Source organism: Rhinoderma darwinii, chromosome 2 (assembly GCF_050947455.1).
Source record: "Rhinoderma darwinii isolate aRhiDar2 chromosome 2, aRhiDar2.hap1, whole genome shotgun sequence".
Lineage (NCBI taxonomy): Eukaryota > Metazoa > Chordata > Amphibia > Anura > Rhinodermatidae > Rhinoderma > Rhinoderma darwinii.
Window position 1 is genome coordinate 239,852,568 of NC_134688.1, and position 22,795 is coordinate 239,875,362.

General features: G+C 38.9%; 1 protein-coding gene across 1 annotated transcript in view; it reads right to left on the bottom strand.

The window, feature by feature from the left end:
• The window catches only part of TBX4 (T-box transcription factor 4), a 130,735-nt gene that overhangs the window by 8,105 nt on the left and 99,835 nt on the right, over window positions 1–22,795 (bottom strand). Inside the window, exon 5 of the mRNA XM_075850428.1 lies at window positions 7,629–7,781. Coding sequence (XP_075706543.1) covers window positions 7,629–7,781 — 153 coding nt within the window. The remainder of the gene's footprint in view (window positions 1–7,628; window positions 7,782–22,795) is intronic.

Consider the following 22,795-nt stretch of genomic DNA (forward strand, 5'->3'; position numbering starts at 1 on the left):
AATACAGGTCAAATATTTTTATTGAAAAGTTATTAATTTCCACTACTACTAAGTAGTAGGTAGACGAATACATCTAAACTCAAAATTTTCTGCAGGCCTGCTCCATGCTTCCCCCTTCTAGTCTAACCTGAGTGAGTAGTATTTTATACTCAAGGCTGGGCTGCAGGATGGCTGGTTAGGGCACAAATCATAAAAAAAACCCTATTCTTAAATGGTGCGATAGCTAAGAAAGACTTGATGGACAGTTGAAAGCTCCAACCTGTTCACACACTGATTCTAGAGAAATAAAGTGTATGACTACGTGGCTGGTGCAGAAAAATGAGAGCTGCACTGTGGTTGCTTGATATGGGCATCAAAGACAGTTTTTCTGTTAAACAGTTTCACAAATCTCCCTCATTGTGTTCAGGAAAAACTATATCGGTATACACATATCGGTATTAGCTAAAAGTGTAGAGTCACTTCAGTGTATTTTAGAAACATAATTTTTTATGTCATATAATTGTTTAAAACAAGAAAAACATAAATTAATGCTCATACTATCATTATTACCAAGGCAGTGCCTGTGATGTTATTGATACCATTTATTTGTAAACGACATAAAATAATTAGCTAAGCAAAGACTATAAAAATATAAACAAAACAAGACAAAACTGAAATGATACTTAAACTGATTAAAGTAGAATGCAATGGTGCTACAATCAAGATCAGAAATAAGCATTATTTTGAGGGATATGGAGGGATTCTTACAAAGCTTTACATTTTTCTATGACATCAAGCCATCAACAAAAAGAAAAACAAAATTATATTGTGTTTATAGACATTGCAGTAAAAAAATATGATGGAAATGCTTTTATGAGTGAATTTGAATGGCATGTCCGGTGGTCACGAGCTCTCAAACCCCTTAAAACGTACACTTTCCTCCATTAGGGCTCAAGCAGACTGACATTTCACGGATGTAATAAAACTGCCAAGAGGCCTGTACTGTAAATCTGTATGCCTACAGAGTATTTTTCTGTTAAATTCCGTACAAATCTAACGGGAAAAAAATGGTGGCATACTCCAACGGACTCCGTACCAAGGTATTCTTCTCTAGGAACATTGCTTTGAGAGGAAAATACCTCTGTATACCTGGAGTCTGAAAGACCCTACACCACAGCACAGCACTGCTGTAAAGGACTCTGTGCAGAAGGCCTTAATTTACTATTTGAACCACCTCTAGGTGGTGCTATAGAGAGAGTTGTCTTATTTCTGGTGAACAGCAATTTATATAATTTTGCCAGTGAGCCTTGCTTAAATATTCTCAGTATTCCAGCAAAACCTATAGGCTTATAATAAATAGTAAAACATATTGACCCACATTTATTAATGCTGCCTAATAGTTACACAGCATAAACTTAGACCAGGCAGTCACAAAATGCGTCAGCATCATATGTCAGCATCATACACTTCTATTCACAACGCCCAGCTAGTAAAACAAGTAAACACGCCCAGATGTTACAAACACAATACACGCCCAGTTGGAAATAAGAGAAAACACACCTAGTTGTCCATTAGAAAGGCTCATTTGCATAAATATAAAATTGCTCATAACTTGGCCAACAATGATCATTGCAATAGGAGATAGGGATTTCAGAATCTGGTGACAGAGCCTCTTTAAAGAGGTTGTGTGAAATTAGAAAAAGGGGTCTTCTTTTTTTCCAGGAACAGTGGCACTCTTGTCCATGGGTTGAAATTGGGCTGGGCTGCAATTATAGATACAGTACATGGACAAGAATGGTGCTGTCCCTGGAAAGCAGTCCCATTTTTCTAATATCAGACAATACCTTTATATCAGTTGTAGCAGGAACGTCTATTGCAGTATGCTAAGATTGTAAACAATGTTACCCCAACTGCTATTGATTCCACTTTGCATCCTCCCACACTACCGATTTAAACTTATTTGTTTACCGCTTCCCGTCACATCAGTTTTTTTGATTTTCATTTTAATTTTTTCCTCCCCATCATCCAAAAGCCATAACTTTTTATTTTTCCGTTAATAAAGCCATATGAGGGCTTGTTTTTTGCAGAACGAGTTGTAGTTTTTCACGGCACTATTTATTGTACCATATAATGTATTGGGAACCTGGAAAAAAATTATTTGTGGGGAGGAATAGGAAAAAAACTGTGATTCCTTTTGAGGAGTTTCGTTATTACAGCTTTCTCCATACAGTAAAAATGGCATATTAACTTTATTCTACCGGTCAATAGAATTACAGCAATAACAAATTTATATAGTTTTTTTATGTTTTACTACTATCTTTTCCGGTGATTGAGCAGTATGTGGGCTTATTTTTTGCAGGGCAAGCTGTAGTTTCTATTAATACTATTTTTTAATGTTTTAATTTTTAACTGTGTTCACCGCGCGGGTTAATTGATGGTATATTGTAATAGTTCGGACTTTTACGGATACGGCTATACCAATTTTTCTTTTTTAACTTTTAATATTTTTTTACACTACTAATAACTTTATTAAACTTTATTTTACACATTTTATTAGACCCCATAGGAGACTTGAACCAGACTTTTGTCTGTTTTACAGGCTCCTGTTAAGCTGGAGATGAAGAAAGGCAGCCCTGGCGGCCTTCATTAGGCCACTGGGCTGCCATGACAACCATCTGCACCCCCTGATCACGTTGCAGGGAGGCCGATGAGCTGTCAGAGGGGGGTGCCCTCTCTTTTTAACGTCTTAGATCCTGCGATCATGTTTGATGTGTACTCCACAGCTGACACCCGCTTTGTATGGAGCAGGCTAAGTGCGTGAGCCTGCTCCAAACATCACCCAGCAATAGTACGTCGTGGTGCGGATAGGGGTTAAAGAGCCCTTTCACACGGTAGTATTTTGATCAGTATTTTCTTTCAGATCTTCACTGAAAAAGTATAACGGAAAGACTTGCAAATCTTCCATGTTTTTTCATGGTGTTTTTATTTACGCTTTTGTGGTTCTTTTTTTGTGCAGCTGGAAGTTACATTAAAGTCTATAGAAAAATACAAAACACTACATACACTGCTTTTCTTTGCTTGTAGTGTTTTTTTTTTGCATTTTTGTGGTCAGTGGCTTTTTTTTTTCCAAATGCAGCATGCTCTGGGTTTGGCGTTTTTTTCGGGCATTTTTTCCCCAAATGCTTCTTTATAGGACTTCAAAAACATCATTAAAAAACTATGTATTATTATAAAAAAAAAAAAAAGAAAACACTGTTGTCTTAAAATGCTTTTTTTTCATGCAGTTTAAAATGCCAGAAACTTCTTGAAGGAATAAAAGAAACTTCTTAATTAGAAATATTGTTAAAATTGTTGAAAAATTACTTATTATTAAATATTATACGGTCTTCCTACAACAACAAATCGATATAAATATTTTAGTTTGGATATATTTTTTTATGTTACATCACCTGTACTATGAATGCAGCTCTGGCAATTTTATGTATAGTGTGCTGTAAAGTACCAACTCCATTCTAGCCATAAGACTAGAGCTGTATACAGTTATGTCAAAAATTTGTGATTGTCAAAATTCGCCTTATCCTTAGGCTATCGTTTGACTAGCCACGCACACTAGTCTTAGGTAGCAATAAGGCTGGCCCAGGCTAGGAGTTGTTTGAATTTAATTTATGGACCTTATTTGTATATTATTATAAATATTATTTTATTCACATTATGTACATTTTCTATAATAATATTACAGTTGAGTTCTTATAACACTGAAAAAGTAGCAAAGGCCAGGTTTAAAGAGTACCTCTAATTAGGATGACAGCCATATCTCACATCAGAAGTTTAAAAGTGAAGGCCGGAGACGAGGTCAAGAGAGTTGGCAGTCCGGTTGCTTAGTCAACTGTAAAATGCCAGAAGCATCTAATGCAAAGGAGCTTTGGGGCAGAGGTTTTGTCAACAAACAATTGCCCACCAAAATTAAAAAACAAAAGACAGCGGGAAAGTGGCGGTCAACATCATAGTACCCTTTAACCCCTTAGTGACCAGCCTATTTTAGACCCTAATGACCAAGCTATTTTTTTCATTTTTCTATAGTCACTTTCAAAGAGCTATAACTTTTTTATTCTTCCGTCGACATAGCTGTATGAGGACTTTTTGATTAACTTTTATTAACTTCTTTTGGGGGGAATAGAAAAAACCCTGAAATTCCTCCTTTGTTCTATGCGTTTTAAATTCACGCCGTTCACTGTGCATCGTAAATAACACATTACCTTTATTCTATGGGTAATACGATTACGGCAATACCACATATGAAGAGGTTTTTTATGTTTTACTACTTTTGCACAATAAAAACTCTTTTGAACTAAAATTATTTGCTTTTTTTTTAATTTCCGGGACGAGATGTAGTTTTGATTGGTACTGTTTTGGAGTACATGGCACTTACTGATTAACTTTTATTATGACTTTTTTGGGGGACAATGGAAAAAAAATAGCAATTTCGCCATTGTTCTTTGTGTTTTTTTTTACAATGTTCACCTTGTGGTTTAAACTACATATTAACTTTATTGTTTGGGTCATTACGGTCACGGTGATACCATATATGTGTAGTTTTATTTATTTTTTACACTTTTACTAAATAAAACCACTTTTTATGAAGAAAAAAAAAGGGTTTTATTTTTGTACTGTCATTTTTACTGTAATCTTTATTTCACATCTATTACTTTTTTAATTAGTCCCACTAGGGGTCTTTACTATGTGATCTTTAGATCGCTGCTATAATGCTTTGGTATATAATAGGCATATGCCCAGGGCAGACCTGGGGGCCTTTATCAGGTCCCCAGCTGCCATGGCACCCCATCAGAGGCCCATGATTGCATTTGTGGGCCGCCGATGGGTGAGAATCACCCCCTCTGCAAATAATTTTTATTTTTTATTTTTTTTACTGTCACCCAAAGTGCAAAAAAATGTAGAGGTGCCACACAAAAAAGTGCACAAAGGATGCAGTCTATCGCAGCCCTACTCCTAAAGGAGAGAGGCCCCGCATAACCATTCCCCGACCCTCCAAACCATAGGACAAGAGGATCGAGGATCAATGATCCCCCCTTACCGAAGCTTAGGGGGACTCAACAACACTCCAAAGCTTCTACCTGGGCTGCCACCCCAGTGTCCACCTTGGAGCTTGCGTCTGGTTGCACCTCCAATCCAAAGAAGGGAGGCCGGGTTGCAGGGGAAAAATGAACCAGAAGGCCACTCATTTTCCTCCTAGACCTTGGAAGGGTCCCAATAGGGCACCGCATCCAAAATTCCTTTGACAAACGTGACAAACACACAGTGAAAAACAGCCTGGACATTCGCCAGATATAAAAATTCCTCATTTCCCAGCCAAGGAGGCCGGGAAAATAAAGGTGTTTGCTCAAATAGCGTGAAAGACAAGTGCGTGCAAATGTGACATCACTCAGTAGGATTCCACCCCCAGTGAGTTCGGGCACCCCAATCTTGGGGCACTTAGCAACTCGGAATTTCCAACTATCCGACCGATAGCATCAACCATGTGGTTCTCTGCCCCTCTCCTTGGTGTTCTGTCATCCCTCTACGATGGCGACCAACCCACCGGCAGAGATGATTACTAACCTCAGATTAGGACCCTACTACACATGGTCTAAACCAAAGACCGAGGAGCAAGAACCTGGCAAGAAAGTCCAAATCTCACCTTAGTGATCATGGTATCCCCCCTGCCAGGTAAGTATATCTTTATAATTATTTAAATGCCGCGGTCTCTATTGACCACGATATTTAACGGGTTAAACTGCCGCGATAGAAGTAAACTTCGATCCTGGCCATTGGAGCAGGAGCCCGGCTGTCTGGAGACAGCCGAGCCCCGGCTCCAGCCTGCACAGGACACCTGTGCAGGACTTAGACTAGGCTGCCATGAAAAGGCGACGGCCTAGCCTAGGGCCCCTTGGTGACTGCGGTGAAAAGGCATATTGGTGGTCACTAAGGGGTTAAGTGTATATATAAGGAGCATAAGTAAAAAACACCACATTTATTTACTAATCTGTTATGGTCATAAAACGCTGAATACACTGAGCACGGCGGCCTAGTCTAAGTTCTCATATATAAAAATCTAAATATATGTGAGCGTATTTATAATGGAGAACTTCACAAAACATGCAGTGAGTTTCTATTACTCATATCCCCTTAAAAGGAACCTGTGGATAAGCGATGTAAATTCGCTATTATATACAACAGATGTTACTGAGATTATGTGGGTTAGAAATCATTATTAGCATTTATTTAAGTTGAGAAATGGTGTCGGATTAGGCAGTGGAACGTGGCACAGCTAAATAGATGTCAATTAATTTATGTTTTGTATAGTGGGTAGTGGAGCATCTGCTCTGTTCTTCTGCATGGCATAGCATTTGATTACATGATCACTAGGCACAAACTCACTTTCCTAAATATGTGCTTGGATTTGACACAGCTGTAAACCTGGAGTTTTATGGCCAACCTCTTCATAACTTCTCAAAAAATACATGTGCTGTAATTACTTTTCACCTTAGATTTATGGCCAAGATTTTGTCATCATTATTACATTTGCTGCTATGTTTGAATGACATATGAGGCTTTATGGGTTTGCAGAGTCATTAAGCAATATCCCAGAAGGGACAATGTTTGAATGGTTTCATACTACGTGTTGTTATTTCTAAAGATTTAAGAAATACATGATTTCGAAACCGCCTAAAAAAATAAAAAATCTCAAAAACGTCCTTAATATACAAATATTTAAAAACCTTATAAAAAATGTACGCACATTACTATTACTATGTATTCATCAGATTTTTTTGTGTAGGTAGATTGCTGCTCATACACTAGACTTTAGTAAAGGTAGAATGAGGTCAACTGCATTTTTGTAACATGAAAATGCATGAAAGAGGCCTACTGAAGGGAGATATCCATAGAAAAGATGGCCTGATGTGTTAGATTTTTTTGGTCGTTGATGGATACGTCATTGATATAATTGAAAAGTTGTTCATGACAAACATACCCGCTCCAGTGGGCATGCGCCAATTCTTTTGTGTGCTCTGTTGTGACATTTAGCTCCTGTGCCCAGGTCATAAAGCAATGCTGAGACTGATTTGAAAATTATTGGCAATTTATCATTTTACATTTCACAGACCAACTGAGAACGACAAATTTGCTCAGAATGTGACTGTCCAAATTCTTTAGTGTATGGCCAGCTTTAGTCATGGCAGCGCACTAAGTCTCTAAAGATGGTATTACACCATTGATCGTTAACAAGTGCGATCGACAATAACAGCATTTCAATCGGCACTCGTTTGCTCTATTTAAAATGAGCAATCAATAGAATGTATGGGGACGAGCGATTGTTAATACGATAATTCGTCCCCATATATTTTGCATCTTGTTGGCAGCACATCCCCTGTTTACATGAGGAGATCTACTGCCGACAAGCACATTTTTGGGCTGCATAAAAGATCCGATCAGTTGACAAATTAGCGTTTGGTCGTTTGTTGACCAATCACTGTCTGGTTTACACAGGCCAATGATTGGGAACGAGCGTTCATATGATCATGGCCCACGTAAAAGGGTCTTAAATAAAAGAAGCAGGCATTTGCAAACCTGAAAAGACTGTAATTACTCACCTTGTGATTCTGATAAGAGGTCACTGATATAAAGGCTGTCTCTGAAAACACGTGTGTACAAAAAGCTGTGTTCTTGGATCCAAATGCATTGTTTTCATCTGCTTTGACTATATGAAGCCTTGGCTGGTATTTATGCATTGAATTTAAGATAATCTGAAATAAAAAGTCATATATATTTTTTTTTAAAGTAAATTTTAATTATTTACAAATCCCTGTCTTTAACTGTAAATCATTTTCATAAAATGCAATTAAACATTATACAACATAAAGAAGATTTAGGCTGCATGATACCATTTATAAAAATCTTTGATGTAGTATAAATAGTCTAGGAAATGTACAGTTATTATTTAAAGACATATTTTTTGAACCTCACATGGTTTTTACTGCAATAGAACAAGCGTATGCGGCCATTTTACAGATCTGTGTTGTACAGATCTGGAAGAAAAAAAATGGCATGCTCCAATGAATACTGTATTATGGAGATATTCTCTCCCCTAAGCAATGCTCATGGGGGCCTCAAAGATGTAATAATAATAATAATAATCATCGTTATTTATTTAGCGCCAACATATTCTGCGGCACTTTACAGTTCAGAGGGACCATGTACAGACAATATCAGACATTACATATTGACATAACTAATTTACAATTCAAACAAGAGAAGTGAGGACCCTCCTCTCAGGAGCTTATGAGGGAAAGGAGGTGACCCAAAATCTAAAAAAATGCTTCTTCAGTACTATCGTCCTGCCATTTTTTTTCCTTTTAAACTTAGAGTAGTACACATAAAGCTGCATGAGCAGGTCACCAGCCAATACCTGTGTATGACAGACATGAAGTGCTCTGGGGTGCAAGGAGTGTGGGGGATACTGATGAATGAAGGAGGCCAGGTTCTGATAAAAAATGTAATAGTGTGGCTAAGGAAAGGAGTCAGATTAGGGAATGTTATAGGCCTGTCTAAAAAGATGTGTTTTCCGGGCACGCTTAAAACTGTTATAGTTAGGAACTAATCTAATTGCCTGGGGTAGCGCATTCCAGAGGACTGGTGCAGTACGAGAAAAATCTTGGAGACGGGAGTGAGAGGTTCGAACTATGGAGCACACCAATCTAAAGTCATTGGCAGAATGAAGAGCATGGGTAGGGTGGTAGATAGAAATGAGAGAGCAGATGTAAGATGGTGCAGCACTGTAGAGAGCTTTGTGGGCGAGAGTAATAAGTTTGAATTTAATTACAAATACTGAAGCAAAATACTAACAAAAATGCTGTCATGTGAAAGTGGCCTTAGGGTGACAACCACTGACCTAACTTGTGTAACTCTATTTAAAGCCAATGTTTTGTAGATACCTGCATCACCTTTACATTAATATGTTTTTAACATTCACATTGAATTGCAAAAGTCATGGTAGAAAAAAATGGTCAATATGCAAAATCTTTGCTGTTCTTGAAAATATTGGTACATGATATAAACATTAATATTTACGACAAAGAACCGTAATAAGTGGTGGCCAATAATTCTAGACATATTCAGTTCAAATTGGCAAAAGGCAAAAAGATTCACTGGTCACTCTACTCAAATAGTACTACAATGAAAATGAATATATAACTTTTATGTAGTTCACTAAAAATGAGCCACACAGGTTAGAAACCTGACATAGCAGCTACCTCAAGCCCCAAAGAACTACTTTAATATTTTTTTTGTAATTCCCTGCCAGCCTGCAGTGGTAACAAAGCAAAAGGTCTATTTTTCATGGAATCAACTAGAGTTCACATCCGATATAAGTTTACATCACGGTAGCGATATGTCACGATTAAAAACATGAGTCAATGCCCCCCCAACATGTTTCACTGAGAACCGGTGTCTTCAGGGGCTATGGCAGGTTTTTAACCTGTATGGCTGACTTTTAGCAGTCTAAATAAAAGTTAGATATTCATTTTCATTAAAGTACTATTTGAGTAGCGTGGAAACAAAGGAATCTTTTCGCCTTTTGGCAATTTGTATTGTATCTGTATGATGCAAACATTGATACTAAAAGTATAAACAGCTTTTTTATTCTGCCGCTTCTCAAAATCATGCAACTATCTACACCACAAATTTTACCTAAAAGTCATGGCTGTGGAATAAACAAAACTGCAAAGTTTCTTTTACTCGTACAACTTTACATAGTATAGTGTGTGTATGTGTGTGTGTGTGTGTGTGTGTGTGTGTGTGCGTGTGTGTGTGTGTGCGTGTGTGTGTATATATACATATATATATATATATATATATATATATATATATACACTACCGTTCAAAAGTTTGGGGTCACCCAGACAATTTTGTGTTTTCCATGAAAACTCACACTTATATTTATCAAATGAGTTGCAAAATGACTAGAAAATATAGTCAAGACATTGACAAGGTTAGAAATAATGATTTTTATTTGAAATAATAATTTTCTCCTTCAAACATTGCTTTCGTCAAAGAATGCTCCATTTGCAGCAATTACAGCATTGCAGACCTTTGGCATTCTAGCTGTTAATTTGCTGAGGTAATCGGGAGAAATTTCACCCCATGCTTCCAGAAGCCCCTCCCACAAGTTGGATTGGCTTGATGGGCACTTCTTGCGTACCATACGGTCAAGCTGCTCCCACATACAGCTCTATGGGGTTGAGATCTGGTGACTGCGCTGGCCACTCCATTACAGATAGAATACCAGCTGCCTGCTTCTTCCCTAAATAGTTCTTGCATAATTTGGAGGTGTGCTTTGGGTCATTGTCCTGTTGTAGGATGAAATTGGCTCCAATCAAGCGCTGTCCACAGCGTATGGCATGGTGTTGCAAAATGGAGTGATGGCCTTCCTTATTCAAAATCCCTTTTCCTTGTATAAATCTCCCACTTTACCAGCACCAAAGCAACCCCAGACCATCACATTACCTCCACCATGCTTGACAGATGGCGTCAGGCACTCTTGCAGCATCTTTTCAGTTGTTCTGCGTCTCACAAATGTTCTTCTGTGTGATCCAAACACCTCAAACTTCGATTCGTCTGTCCATAACACTTTTTTCCAATCTTCCTCTGTCCAATGTCTGTGTGCTTTTGCCCATATTAATCTTTTCCTTTTATTAGCCAATCTCAGATATGGCTTTTTCTTTGCCACTCTGCCCTGAAGGCCAGCATCCCGGAGTCGCCTCTTCACTGTAGACATTGACACTGGCGTTTTGCGGGTACTATTTAATGAAGTTGCCAGTTGAGGACCTGTGAGGCGTCTATTTCTCAAACTAGAGACTCTAATGTACTTGTCTTGTTGCTCAGTTGTGCAGCGGGGCCTCCCATTTCTCTTTCTACTCTGGTTAGAGCCTGTTTGTGCTGTCCTCTGAAGGGAGTAGTACACACCGTTGTAGGAAATCTTCAGTTTCTTGGCAATTTCTCGCATGGAATAACCTTAATTTCTAAGAACAAGAATAGACTGTCGAGTTTCACATGAAAGCTCTCTTTTTCTAGCCGTTTTGAGAGTTTAATTGAACCCACAAATGTAATGCTCCAGATTCTCAACTTGCTCAAAGGAAGGTCAGTTTTATAGCTTCTCTAAACAGCAAAACTGTTTACAGCGGTGCTAACATAATTGCACAAGGATTTTAAAGTGTTTTCTAATCATCCATTAGCCTTCTAACACAGTTAGCAAACACAATGTACCATTAGAACACTGGAGTGATGGTTGCTGGAAATGGGCCTCTATACACCTATGTAGATATTGCATTAAAAACCAGACGTTTGCAGCTAGAATAGTCATTTAGCACATTAACAATGTATAGGGTGTATTTCTGATTAATTTAATGTTATCTTCATTGAAAAAAACTGTGCTTTTCTTTCACAAATAAGGAAATTTCTAAGTGACCCTAAATTTTTAAACGGTAGTGCATATATATATATATATATATATATATATATATATATATATATATATATATATACAAAAGTAGATAAGAGGAGCATCACAGTAGCAGGAGACCAAAAAATGGCAGCGCTCCTAGTTGAAAAAGTAATACATTTATTCACTAAAGGTTCATAGAAACGTTTCACTTTCTCAATGAAGGCACGTGAACTTTTGGTGAATAAATGTATTGCTTTTCAACTAGAAGTGCTGCTTCTTCATCTTCAGTGTTGTGGTAAATATAAAATATATATATATATATATATATATATATATATATATATATATATATGTACCATATTTTTGGACACTGGATGATAAAACACACTTATAATTTAAAGCATAAATATCCTATGGGTAATATTAAGTTGATACAGCACCACAGTGCCCAACCACAATACCAGCCACGGTGCCCCAATAAAAGGCCAGCCACAATGCCCCAATACAATGACAGTGATACATTATATTGGCATTAATAGTGCCCCCACCATCCCCTGAACTTCAAGTAGAAAATGTCTTCATAGAGGAGGTGAAACGTTGTGGTTCCATGTTGGATGAATAAATTCACTTTATTTGAGTGCTGCTTCACGTTCTCTTTTTTGGATATCTAACACATAAGGAGAGGTCACTCCTTTATTTTTGAAGCTTTGCACCAGCCTAGTCAGGCATTTGTTCACAGTGCTGCTCCAATCCTCTGCTTTTTTCTATATATATATATATATATATATATATATATATATATATATATATATATATATATATATATATATATATATATATGTATATATATATATATATATATATATCCCCATGGTACAGGACATATTGCATTTGGTGAATAAATAAATACGTAACTTTTTCCCTACTACTAAAGTGCTGCCTCATAATTGGAATTTTTTTGCTGTTTCTAAGGCTGTCGGGGGTCGGGTGTCTGGTGAGGATTTGCACCCTATACTTCCCTGGGCCGTGCTGCTTTCCTATAATATATATATATATATAAATATATATATATATATATATATATATACATACAAACTATACTGCTAATCAGCGCCTTTCAACGATGCAAGCGGTGCGATCACGTCATTGCGCCTCTTGCATAGTTTAAAGGCGCTGATTAGCAGGGCAGAATGACTTTCCCTGTCATTCAATGCCTTTTAACGATGCAAGCGGCGCAATGACGTCCTCAAGCTGCTTGCGTTGTTCAGCCCCAGCAGACCTGCTCAGAGGAGAGCAGGCCTGCATTGCTACAGGACAGCATGGGAACAGGATCAGGTGAGTATGTAAAGGTTTTTTTCTCTTAAAAGTGTGTGGCATTATGTAGAGGGTGCTCTATATATAGGGGGCACTACCTACAGGGGAAGCTATATGTGGGGCACAATCTACAGGGGGGTTATATGGGGAGCAGTATCTCCAGGGGGGGTTATATGTGGGACACTAAATACAGGGGGGGCTATATGTGGGGCACCATCAACAGGGGGTGCTATGTGTAGGGCACTATCTACAGGAGGGCTATATGTGGGGCATGATCTACAGGGGCACTATATGTGGGGCACTATATACAGGGGGCTATATTTGGGGCACTATCTGCAGGGGGCTATATGTGGGGCACTATATACAGTGGGGCTATATGTGGGGCATTATCTACAGGGGGGCTATATGTGGGGCACTATTGTCAGGGGGGGCTATATGTGGGGTACTATCTACAGGGGGGCTATATGTGGGTTACAATCTACATGGGGGGCTATATGTGGGGCACTATATACAGGGGGGACTATATGTAGGGCACTATCTACAGGGGGCTGTAAGTGGGGCACAATCTACATGGAGGACTATATTTGGGGCACTATCTACAGGAGAGCTATATGTGGGGGGCTATATGTGGAGCACTATCTACAGGGGCCACTATCTACAGGGGGATCAATGGGGGCCACTATCTACAGGGGGATATATGTAGGGCACTATCTACAGGGGGCTCTATGGGGGTCCCTATCTACAGGGGATCTATTTAGGGCACTATCTACAGGGAGCTCTATGGGGCCAGCATCTACAAGGGGCTCTATGGGGGTGCACTATCTACAGGGAGCACTGTGTGTATGTGGGACACAGTGTATGGTTCTATTATAATCAGGGACACCATGTATGGTGCTGTTATAATTGGAGGTGCAGAGTATGGCGCTATTATATTTAGGGGTGTAGTGTGTGGTACCATGAGAATTTTATATTTGTTTATAGGTGCAGAAATGTTTGAAAAATGAGTAGCTGGAGACATCTAAGTGGCAAACTGGTGTGATATTTATGTACTTAGCTTGGTTTTGGTGTTGTATTATTGTACTGAGATTTGTTCTGGTACTGTAATTATGTACTAAGCTTGGTTCTGGTGTTGCATTTTTGTACTGTGCTTGGTTCTAGTGCTGTATTTATGTACTGAGCTTGGTTCTGGTGCTGTATATATGTACTGAGATTGGTTCTGATGTTGTATTTATGTACTGAGCTTTGTTCTGGTGTTGTATTTATGTACTGTGCTTGGTTCTAGTGTTGTATTTATGTACTGAGCATAGTTCTGGTGTAGTAGTTATGTACTGAGCTTTGTTCTAGTGCTGTATTTATGTACGGAGCTTCGTTCTGGTGTTGTATATATGTATTGAGCTTTGTTATGGTGCTGTATATATGTATTGAGCTTTGTTCTGGTGCTGTATTTATGTACTGAGCTTTGCTCTGGTGCTGTATATATGTAGTGAGGTTGTTCTGGTGATGTACATATGTATTGAGCTTTGTTCTGGTGCTGTATATATGTACTGAGGTTGGTTCTGGAGCTGTATATATGTACTGAGCTTGGTTCTGGAGCTGTAATTATATAGGATATATTTATAATAACAAAATTGCAGGGCAGATGGAATTTTCTTTTAATTAATTGTATATTTAATGGGAACCTGTCAGGTAGTTTTAACCCCTTGAACCACGACCATGCGGTAACACATGACCTGACAATATTTCCAAACATTCCCCTGTATGTTTTTTTCAGATGCAGCAAAATCTATAAAATCAACTTTTAAAACGGCACACACTATATGCTAATTACTCATTAATGGGTCATGGGGTGGTGCCGCTATCCTGAAGAATCACATGGTCCTGTCTTCAAACCCACCTTTCCATGCTTGATTGACATCCCCTGGCTGTTATACATCGCTACCAGTCTCCTCCAACTTTCTCGAATGCGCCATTGTCTTGTACAACTTGGGCACGCACAGTGCAGGGAGGTGTACTCTGCCAGGCTGCACCGCGCATGCCAGTAAAAGGCAACAGCGCATCTGCAAGAGTTGGAGGAGGCAGGTAGCGATGTAGAATAGCCAGGGGGATGTCAATCAAGATCTGGGGGGTGCCATTTCAATTTTCGCCTCAGGCAGTAGAAAAGCTAGAATAGGGCATTCACACCGTGTAGACTTTTTAAAGAGTAACTGCACTTTTATAAAACTTTTGACAGGTTATTGAGACATATTAGAATTTTGGATCGGTGTGGGTCCGGGTGAAGAGACATTCTGTATGAGCTGTCTTCAGACTAAGAGGGAGCACAGATCACATTCGAAGATTCAGGGCGCTCAGCTGAGGGATTCTGCACCTTTTTTTTCAAGCGACGGTGGGGGTCTGAGCACCTGGATTCCCTCTGATCCAAACTTTAGATCTGTCACTATGACATATCAAAAGTTTGAGGAAAGTGCATTTACTCTTTAAAGGCTATGTACATCTTTAAACTGAATTGCTTCCTAAATGCAAAATTAAGCAACTTTCTAAATAGTCTTCATTAAAATGTACTAACATTTGGTTGCTGTAGAGTCCTGTAGACAGCTGGTCTCCTGCAAATTCTAACTCAACTACGTCAGTCCACTGCTTCTGATGGCTGACTTAACTGCTCTCTCCCTCCGTTCACTCTCTGTATTAGAGATAGCAGTAGGGAGGGGGAGATGGCTGTACACATCAGATCAATGCGTGGAGAGGGGGAAAGCTTCCCAGTGTTCAGGGACGGCAGATTTCCCAAACTGTTAGTATTATATTGCAGATAGGGTGGAGAGCACACAGGCTAACAAGATGCTTTCTCTATACTCTGATCTGCTGTGTACAGACCCATTGTAAAGGGGGTTTTACACTGGGCGATTATCGGGAAGACAAGCGTTCATAGGAAGCTTGTTGCCGATAATTGCCCTGTGTAAACAGGGCAGCGATCAGCAGATCAACGAGCAATCTGCTGGTTGTATTGTTTTAAAAAAGTAAAATATTATTGCTGTCGACAGCACATCTCCCTGTGTAAACAGGGAGATGTGCTGCCGACATGGTAATAATGTATGGGGACGAGTGATTGGAGTAACGACTGCTCGTTCCCATCCATAGCTCTGTGTGACTGGAGCAAATTAGCGCCGATCCATGATGTCTTGTTGATCGGCATTCGCTTCACCGGCCGATTATCGGCCTGAGTAAAAGGGCCTTAACAGATTGCAAAATTTCTTATCCAGTTGCCTGCTACTGTATTCTACTGCCTATTTTACCTGCCCAAATCCACAGCTTTACTGTAAGGGCTCATTCAGACGAGCGTGTTCCTCATCCATGTGCATGAAATAACAGACAGCACACGGACGCAATAGAGCTATTAAAAAGTGTGATTTTTCACGCAGCGAGTGTCCGTTGCCTCAAACTCACTGCATATCCTAATCCGTTTTTGCGGACATTGTTGCCCAATGAAGTCTATGGGTGCGTGAAAAACATGGACAGCACATGGGCGACATCCGTGTGCTGTCCCTGTTTCACGCATCAGTTGCTAAAGAAATGCAGACAAATAAAAACAAAATTAAAAAAAGGAAGTGCTTGCAGAGGATAATCACGGACGTGGAAAACTGATGTCACACGCAAAGCACACTGATGGCATACAGAACACACACTGATGTCATGAAATTAAGGAAATGCGGTCCGTTTTTCGGACACGCTCCTATGAATGTAGTGTCGAAATTATGTTACTATTGATAATTACTAGAATTAGTCTTTACGGACTATTTGTGAATATTGCTCAGTAATATTGATATATTTATGTATTTATATATTTTACATTATTTAGTAGTTACTACATAATATTTAACGTTTCTAACCTGAAAAATATAAAAATGCATTCTAAACAAGATTGAGAGAGGGGATTCTCAATGAATGCATCCATATCAAAGTTAACAAAAGATGCAGAAAATTCCATGAACATTTTCATACATGCTAGGAGAATACAGTAAATCTAAGGTGTTGCTCTTAACTGAGCAGCTATTGATATAAATGACCCCTAGTGTCTCCATACAGTAGCAGAGTTACAAAGGAGCGAAATCAATAGCGAACAATAAACAAGATGAAATCCAGTGACCTATTTCAATCCCAGATTTTGTTTTCCAGAATAATGGTAGAATTATTGGCTTCTAAGAATTCATATGAACTTTATGAGTATTAAATGTCACAAGCATCTGTGTCCCAGACAAGGCAGAAGCTGATGACCATCTGGTCTTAGGAGTGACAGCCAAAAATGCATTTTTCCCCATCCAAGTAGTAGTACTACTGTTATTTTTAGTAGTTTATTCTCATCCAATTGCATAGCACATTCACACCATGACAAAAAAAATGTGAGAATGTTAATCTGACACCATCTGTGGTCAGGGTATAAAATTCTCACCTCCACCTTACAGGGCTTTAACTTAAAGTATCCATCAGCAATGTGATTCAGCCTAAGCTAATGCAGCAATATAGGGATTTCTTGAATGAATAAACTTGTAATAAAACCACAAACGCAAAGAAACAGTTGTAGTGGAATTTTGTGCTTGTTGGATTTTGATTTGTCTCATTTTAAAAAACATTTTTATATTGTTTACTCTGGGAAGATCATTAGTAAAGTCAAAGATTAAGGTTTCAGCCAAGCTCAGTAAGATCAAATACTAACTAAAAGACACAGATATCAAGCATAGTTTTCACTATGTACTCCTACTCCTCTGAATTATTTATTAGGTATACCTTAATTTTTCTCCAAAATAAATACATTAAATACAAGGTGGTAATGTCAAGCATCAATACTCCCTTGGGCTATGTAGACACATGTACAGCAGAAACTTAAGGATCTAATAGGCCAGCATAGTTATTGTGCCTTTTTATTGTTACTATTTTATTTTAAACACCTTTAGTACTGATGGCATTATCAATATTAACGATTACTATTGTGACTAGATTTATTAAGAGCAGAATGTATGGGCACATGTGGTTGCCATTAATGGCTACCATTCATTCACTTAGTATCAAAATGGTTACTACAACCTCGATATGGTGTAAATACATTAATAAATCTGCCACCGTTTTTTTTTAATACTATTCTTGCATATACTCACTTAATTTCCAATGCTTAACATATTTTCCATTATTAAGATTTAGTTGTATTAAATTCTACAATTTCTTTGTCGGCCTCTTTTATTTAGTTGTTAAAAACTCTATTTAGCTGTTTCATAAGCTGGGCACACATGATCCCATATTGCTGCCTGACCTAATAATTTGGCAAATAATGGGGCGGTGTAGTGATGGTCAGAAGCACACATCGTTACACAAGGGAAATTAAGGGTGCAGTCACATGCGGCAGATTTTGTTGCAGAAATTTCTGCAACAAAATCTGCTGTGTGTGACTGCACCCAAACAATATTGATCTCCGAGCAATCTAAATGATCATATAGAAGGAATTAACAACCTGCTGCTTTGTCAACACCACTGGCACAGCAGAAGTCAGGGGGTAGACCAATGTCTCAACTACAATCTATGTCAATGAGACAGCTGCAATAGACATGAGATAACTGTCGGCCTAAAGGCCTTTTTACACTGGCCAATTATCGGGCATTCACAGAATGCTCGTTCTCGATCATTGCAATGTGTAAACAGGGCAACGATCGGCCAATGAATGGGCAAACGCAAGCTCATCGGCTGATCATATCGTTTATGCAGCACAAAATATTATCGTTGTCGTCAGCACATCTCCTTGTGTAAACAGAGAGACATGCTGCCGACATGATACAAAAGTATGGGGATGAGCGATCGCAGTAATGAGCTGTATCGTTCATCGGCGCTCGTTTACACGGCCCACATCGGCCCGTGTAAGAGGACCCTAACTCCAACTGTTCTCCCGCTCAGCTGAGCATAGATGTTTATTGGGGGGAGGTGAATAAGCACATGTAAGCTTATCTTCTACTGTAACAAGTGATCGGGCATGTTGAGATCTGAATTTAAAAAAATCGTAATTGTGTTATAATTAAAACCTTTTCCTTTTGCATGATTTTAATTAATACATGCATGCAGCTACTGTATACTGATGAATATATGTAATCACATTCAATATGATTAAGTATATTGAAGAATCAGGACCAAAATATCATCTATTCTTGTTATGCTTGCCAATTCTGCACTAAGTCAAGTGAGTTATATGAGACAGCATCTGGCAGATAACAAGAAACAGAATTGGTATGTTTAAATGTGATCAAGGTTCTTTATCTTACAGGTAATGGCCTATGGACACATGGGCCTGGACAAAAATGAAACAGAGCATAATAGAAGCTAGTCCACATATAAACGGCAGAAATATTGTCCACATTTAGGTGGATAAGAAAAACAGACTTTGAAAATTCTTAAATGGATGAACTTATGCTTGCCCTCGGTAGTTGTTCATTTAACTCTCCAATGTGATTTTTATTGCTGATATATTCCAGATACTGTCCTTTACTTACCCTCTTGTAGAAAAAGGGTAGGCTGGATAATAAAACATTAGGAACCGACCAACAATTAATAAAAATAAACATAGTTGCACATTACTGTGTATTATTAGGCATAGTTTGTAATATCATTTTAACCTGCATTATTTCATGAATTTTCAACTGGATTTAAATAGAATAAATTAAGACACACAAACAATGCGCATCACTTTACTTCACTCATGCAAAACACATTATCACATTATCAATTTTTGGAACCACTCTTGTAAAAGGAGATTGCATTTGCAGATTCGATTGCATACGTTGGACACTTATTGCACTAAATACTGTAAGAAACTATTACCCCCACCCCGCCACTTCCATCTGGCATACAGTCATACAATGTGAAATAACCATAACATACAGTGCCTAATAATAAATGCCCTATAGTAAGGTTCGCAAATAACAGTGCCATACGTTCGCCAAATAACACTTACAAACTGTTACCAAATGCTATACAGTACTGTCACCACCATACATTGCAAAATATTTTACCATAAAATGCCGAGGAACAGTGCCACACAATGTAAATACCACCAGACAATGCACAATAGTGGAGAAATAAAAGCTCCACTCATAAAGGATTCTTATAAGTGAGCTATAGAATGTGGAAATAAAACTTCTATTCAATTAATATTGTGGCTATGACTGGTAATGTGATTTTTAACTTGTTCCTTAAATAGATTTTAATACGTTAGAAAAAAAAAAACGTACACAGTGCTACGCCTGTTTATGGGCTGTGGTTGGTATTGCAGGTTTGCCCCATTAGTACTGGATTCAACCTACGGACAAGTGTGCCACTGTGTTTGGAAAAGAACAGCTTTTGCTTTGCTTTGTTTGCACTCCGTTAGTGCATTATGTATTTAATTACACTAAACTACACTGATGCTCAGATGTGCCATGTTACTCTTATATTTAAAAAAAACAACTTTTAGGCTGCCTTACATTAATTGGCATGACATGGGTTAATTTCCCCTTACAGGGAAACCATTTTAGGTATAATTTTTTACTATTTATTATTAAATGCTTAAGTATTTAATGCATTTACATAAATGTTTATGTTCTTTTGGTTCATGAAAACTTCTAAGAGTCTTTAAAAAAATCAGCTGTTCATGCTAATACTACTTCTTAAGGAAGACTATGCCACGGCTTTATGGTTCTTACAGTAAAGAACCCTTTTTACCATTGGAGATTGAACTTTTTATGGTCCAGGGGGAGAGGGTGCCCCTTTGTCTGAAGAGCTGACCTTCAGTGAGCATGGAAGATTTATGTATTTGTTGATCAAATTTAACTGTGTTAATGTTTCTTCATAACTTAAAGGGGTTGTCCAGGATTAGAAAAACATGGCTGCTTTCTTCCAGAAACAGTGCCACACCTGTCCATGTGTTGTGTCTGGTATTGCAGCACAGCTCGACTGAAGAGAATGGGGTTGAGCTGCAATACCCCACACAACATGTGAACAGGTGTGGTGCAGTTTTTGGAAAAAAGCAGCCATGTTTTTCTAATCCTGGGATACCCCTTTAAATTCTTCATGCCCAATATCAATTTCGTTTCTTCTTTACACTAAGTTATCCTTCTTATAAACCACTGGTCATTGGGGAGTGTGTAAATACTGGAAGCCGAGATAAAGCTCTTTCAGAACCTCTGGATCACTCGGCCATCAGGTCCTGATGCTGTGTTCACATCGATTGTAATGATAATTTTCCAATGTAAAAGTATGCTTGATACTTTCGGGCGTCGTATGGTTGCCACGGCAACAGTACCGCCCAGCTTTCATGCCCGATGTTAATTCGAGTGGTACATTATAACTGGACTGACACTTTAGGGTGATGTGCATCATGCCCGATGTTAATTCGAGTGGTACATTATAACTGGACTGACACTTTAGGGTGATGTGCATCTGCAGATATAATTTTTTATGGATTATTGTGAGATTTACGTCATTATTGTACATGTAAGATAAATAAAATCGAATAGAAATCTATTTCTATTCACTAAATGAGAATTTGAAACGAAATGTGAAAATTCTGATATTATGCTTTAAAATTAATTTCATATGTGTAGAGTTTGCAGAAACCAACAACCTCCCAAAAATTTATATATGCCAAAATTATGCATATTTCAGGAGCAAGCTGTCTTTTGGTTGGTCCTAATCCAAAACTTCCTGCATCTTCATCCTCATTATAGAACTGGTGGGCAATATCTTCCTACTCTTGCTGCCTATAGGCTTATTTTTCTTTCCCTTGTTCTGCCTTCTCTTTTAGGCTGGGTTCACACGACCTATTTTCAGACGTAAACGAGGCGTATTATGCCTCGTTTTACGTCTGAAAATAGGGCTACAATACGTCGGCAAACATCTGCCCATTCATTTGAATGGGTTTGCCGACGTACTGTGCAGACGACCTGTCATTTACGCGTCGTCGTTTGACAGCTGTCAAACGACGACACGTAAATTGACTGCCTCGGCAAAGAAGTGCAGGACACTTCTTTGCAACGTAATTTGAGCCGTTCTTCATTGAACTCAATGAAGAGCAGCTCAAGATTTACGAGCGTCACAGACGCCTCGCATAATACGAGGAGGAGCATTTACGTGTGAAATGAGGCAGCTGTTTTCTCTTGAAAACAGTCTGTCTTTTCACACGTAAATGCCTGCTATCGTGTGCACATACCCTTATGTTCTGCCACTCAACACCCAAACACCTTACCCCACCTGCCTTTCCCTCCTATGAGTCTTGTATAAGATTGTGGATTATCGGACAATTCTGCATTTAAAGAGGCTCTGTCACCAGATTTTGCAACCCCTATCTGCTATTGCAGCAGATAGGCGCTGCAATGTAGATTACAGTAACGTTTTTATTTTTAAAAAGCTAGCATTTTTGGCCAAGTTATGACCATTTTTGTATTTATGCAAATGAGGCTTGCAAAAGTCCAACTGGGCGTGTTTACAGTAAAAGTCCAACTGGGCGTGTATTATGTGCGTACATCGGGGCGTGTTTACTACTTTTACTAGCTGGGCGTTCTGACGAGAAGTATCATCCACTTCTCTTCAGAACGCCCAGCTTCTGGCAGTGCAGACACAGAGCGTGTTCTCGAGAGATCACGCTGTGTCGTCACTCACTTCCTGCCCCAGGTCCTGCATCGTGTCGGACACATCGGCACCAGAGGCTACAGTTGATTCTGCAGCAGCATCAGCGTTTGCAGGTAAGTAGCTACATCCACTTACCTGCAAACGCCGATGCTGCTGCAGAATCAACTGTAGCCTCTGGTGCCGATGTGTCCTCGCTCGTCCGACACGATGCAGGACCTTGGGCAGGAAGTGAGTGACGACACAGCGTGATCTCTCGAGAACACGCTGTGTGTCTGCACTGCCAGAAGCTGGGCGTTCTGAAGAGAAGTGGATGATACTTCTATACACAACGCCCAGCTAGTAAAAGTAGTAAAAACGCCCCGATGTAACACA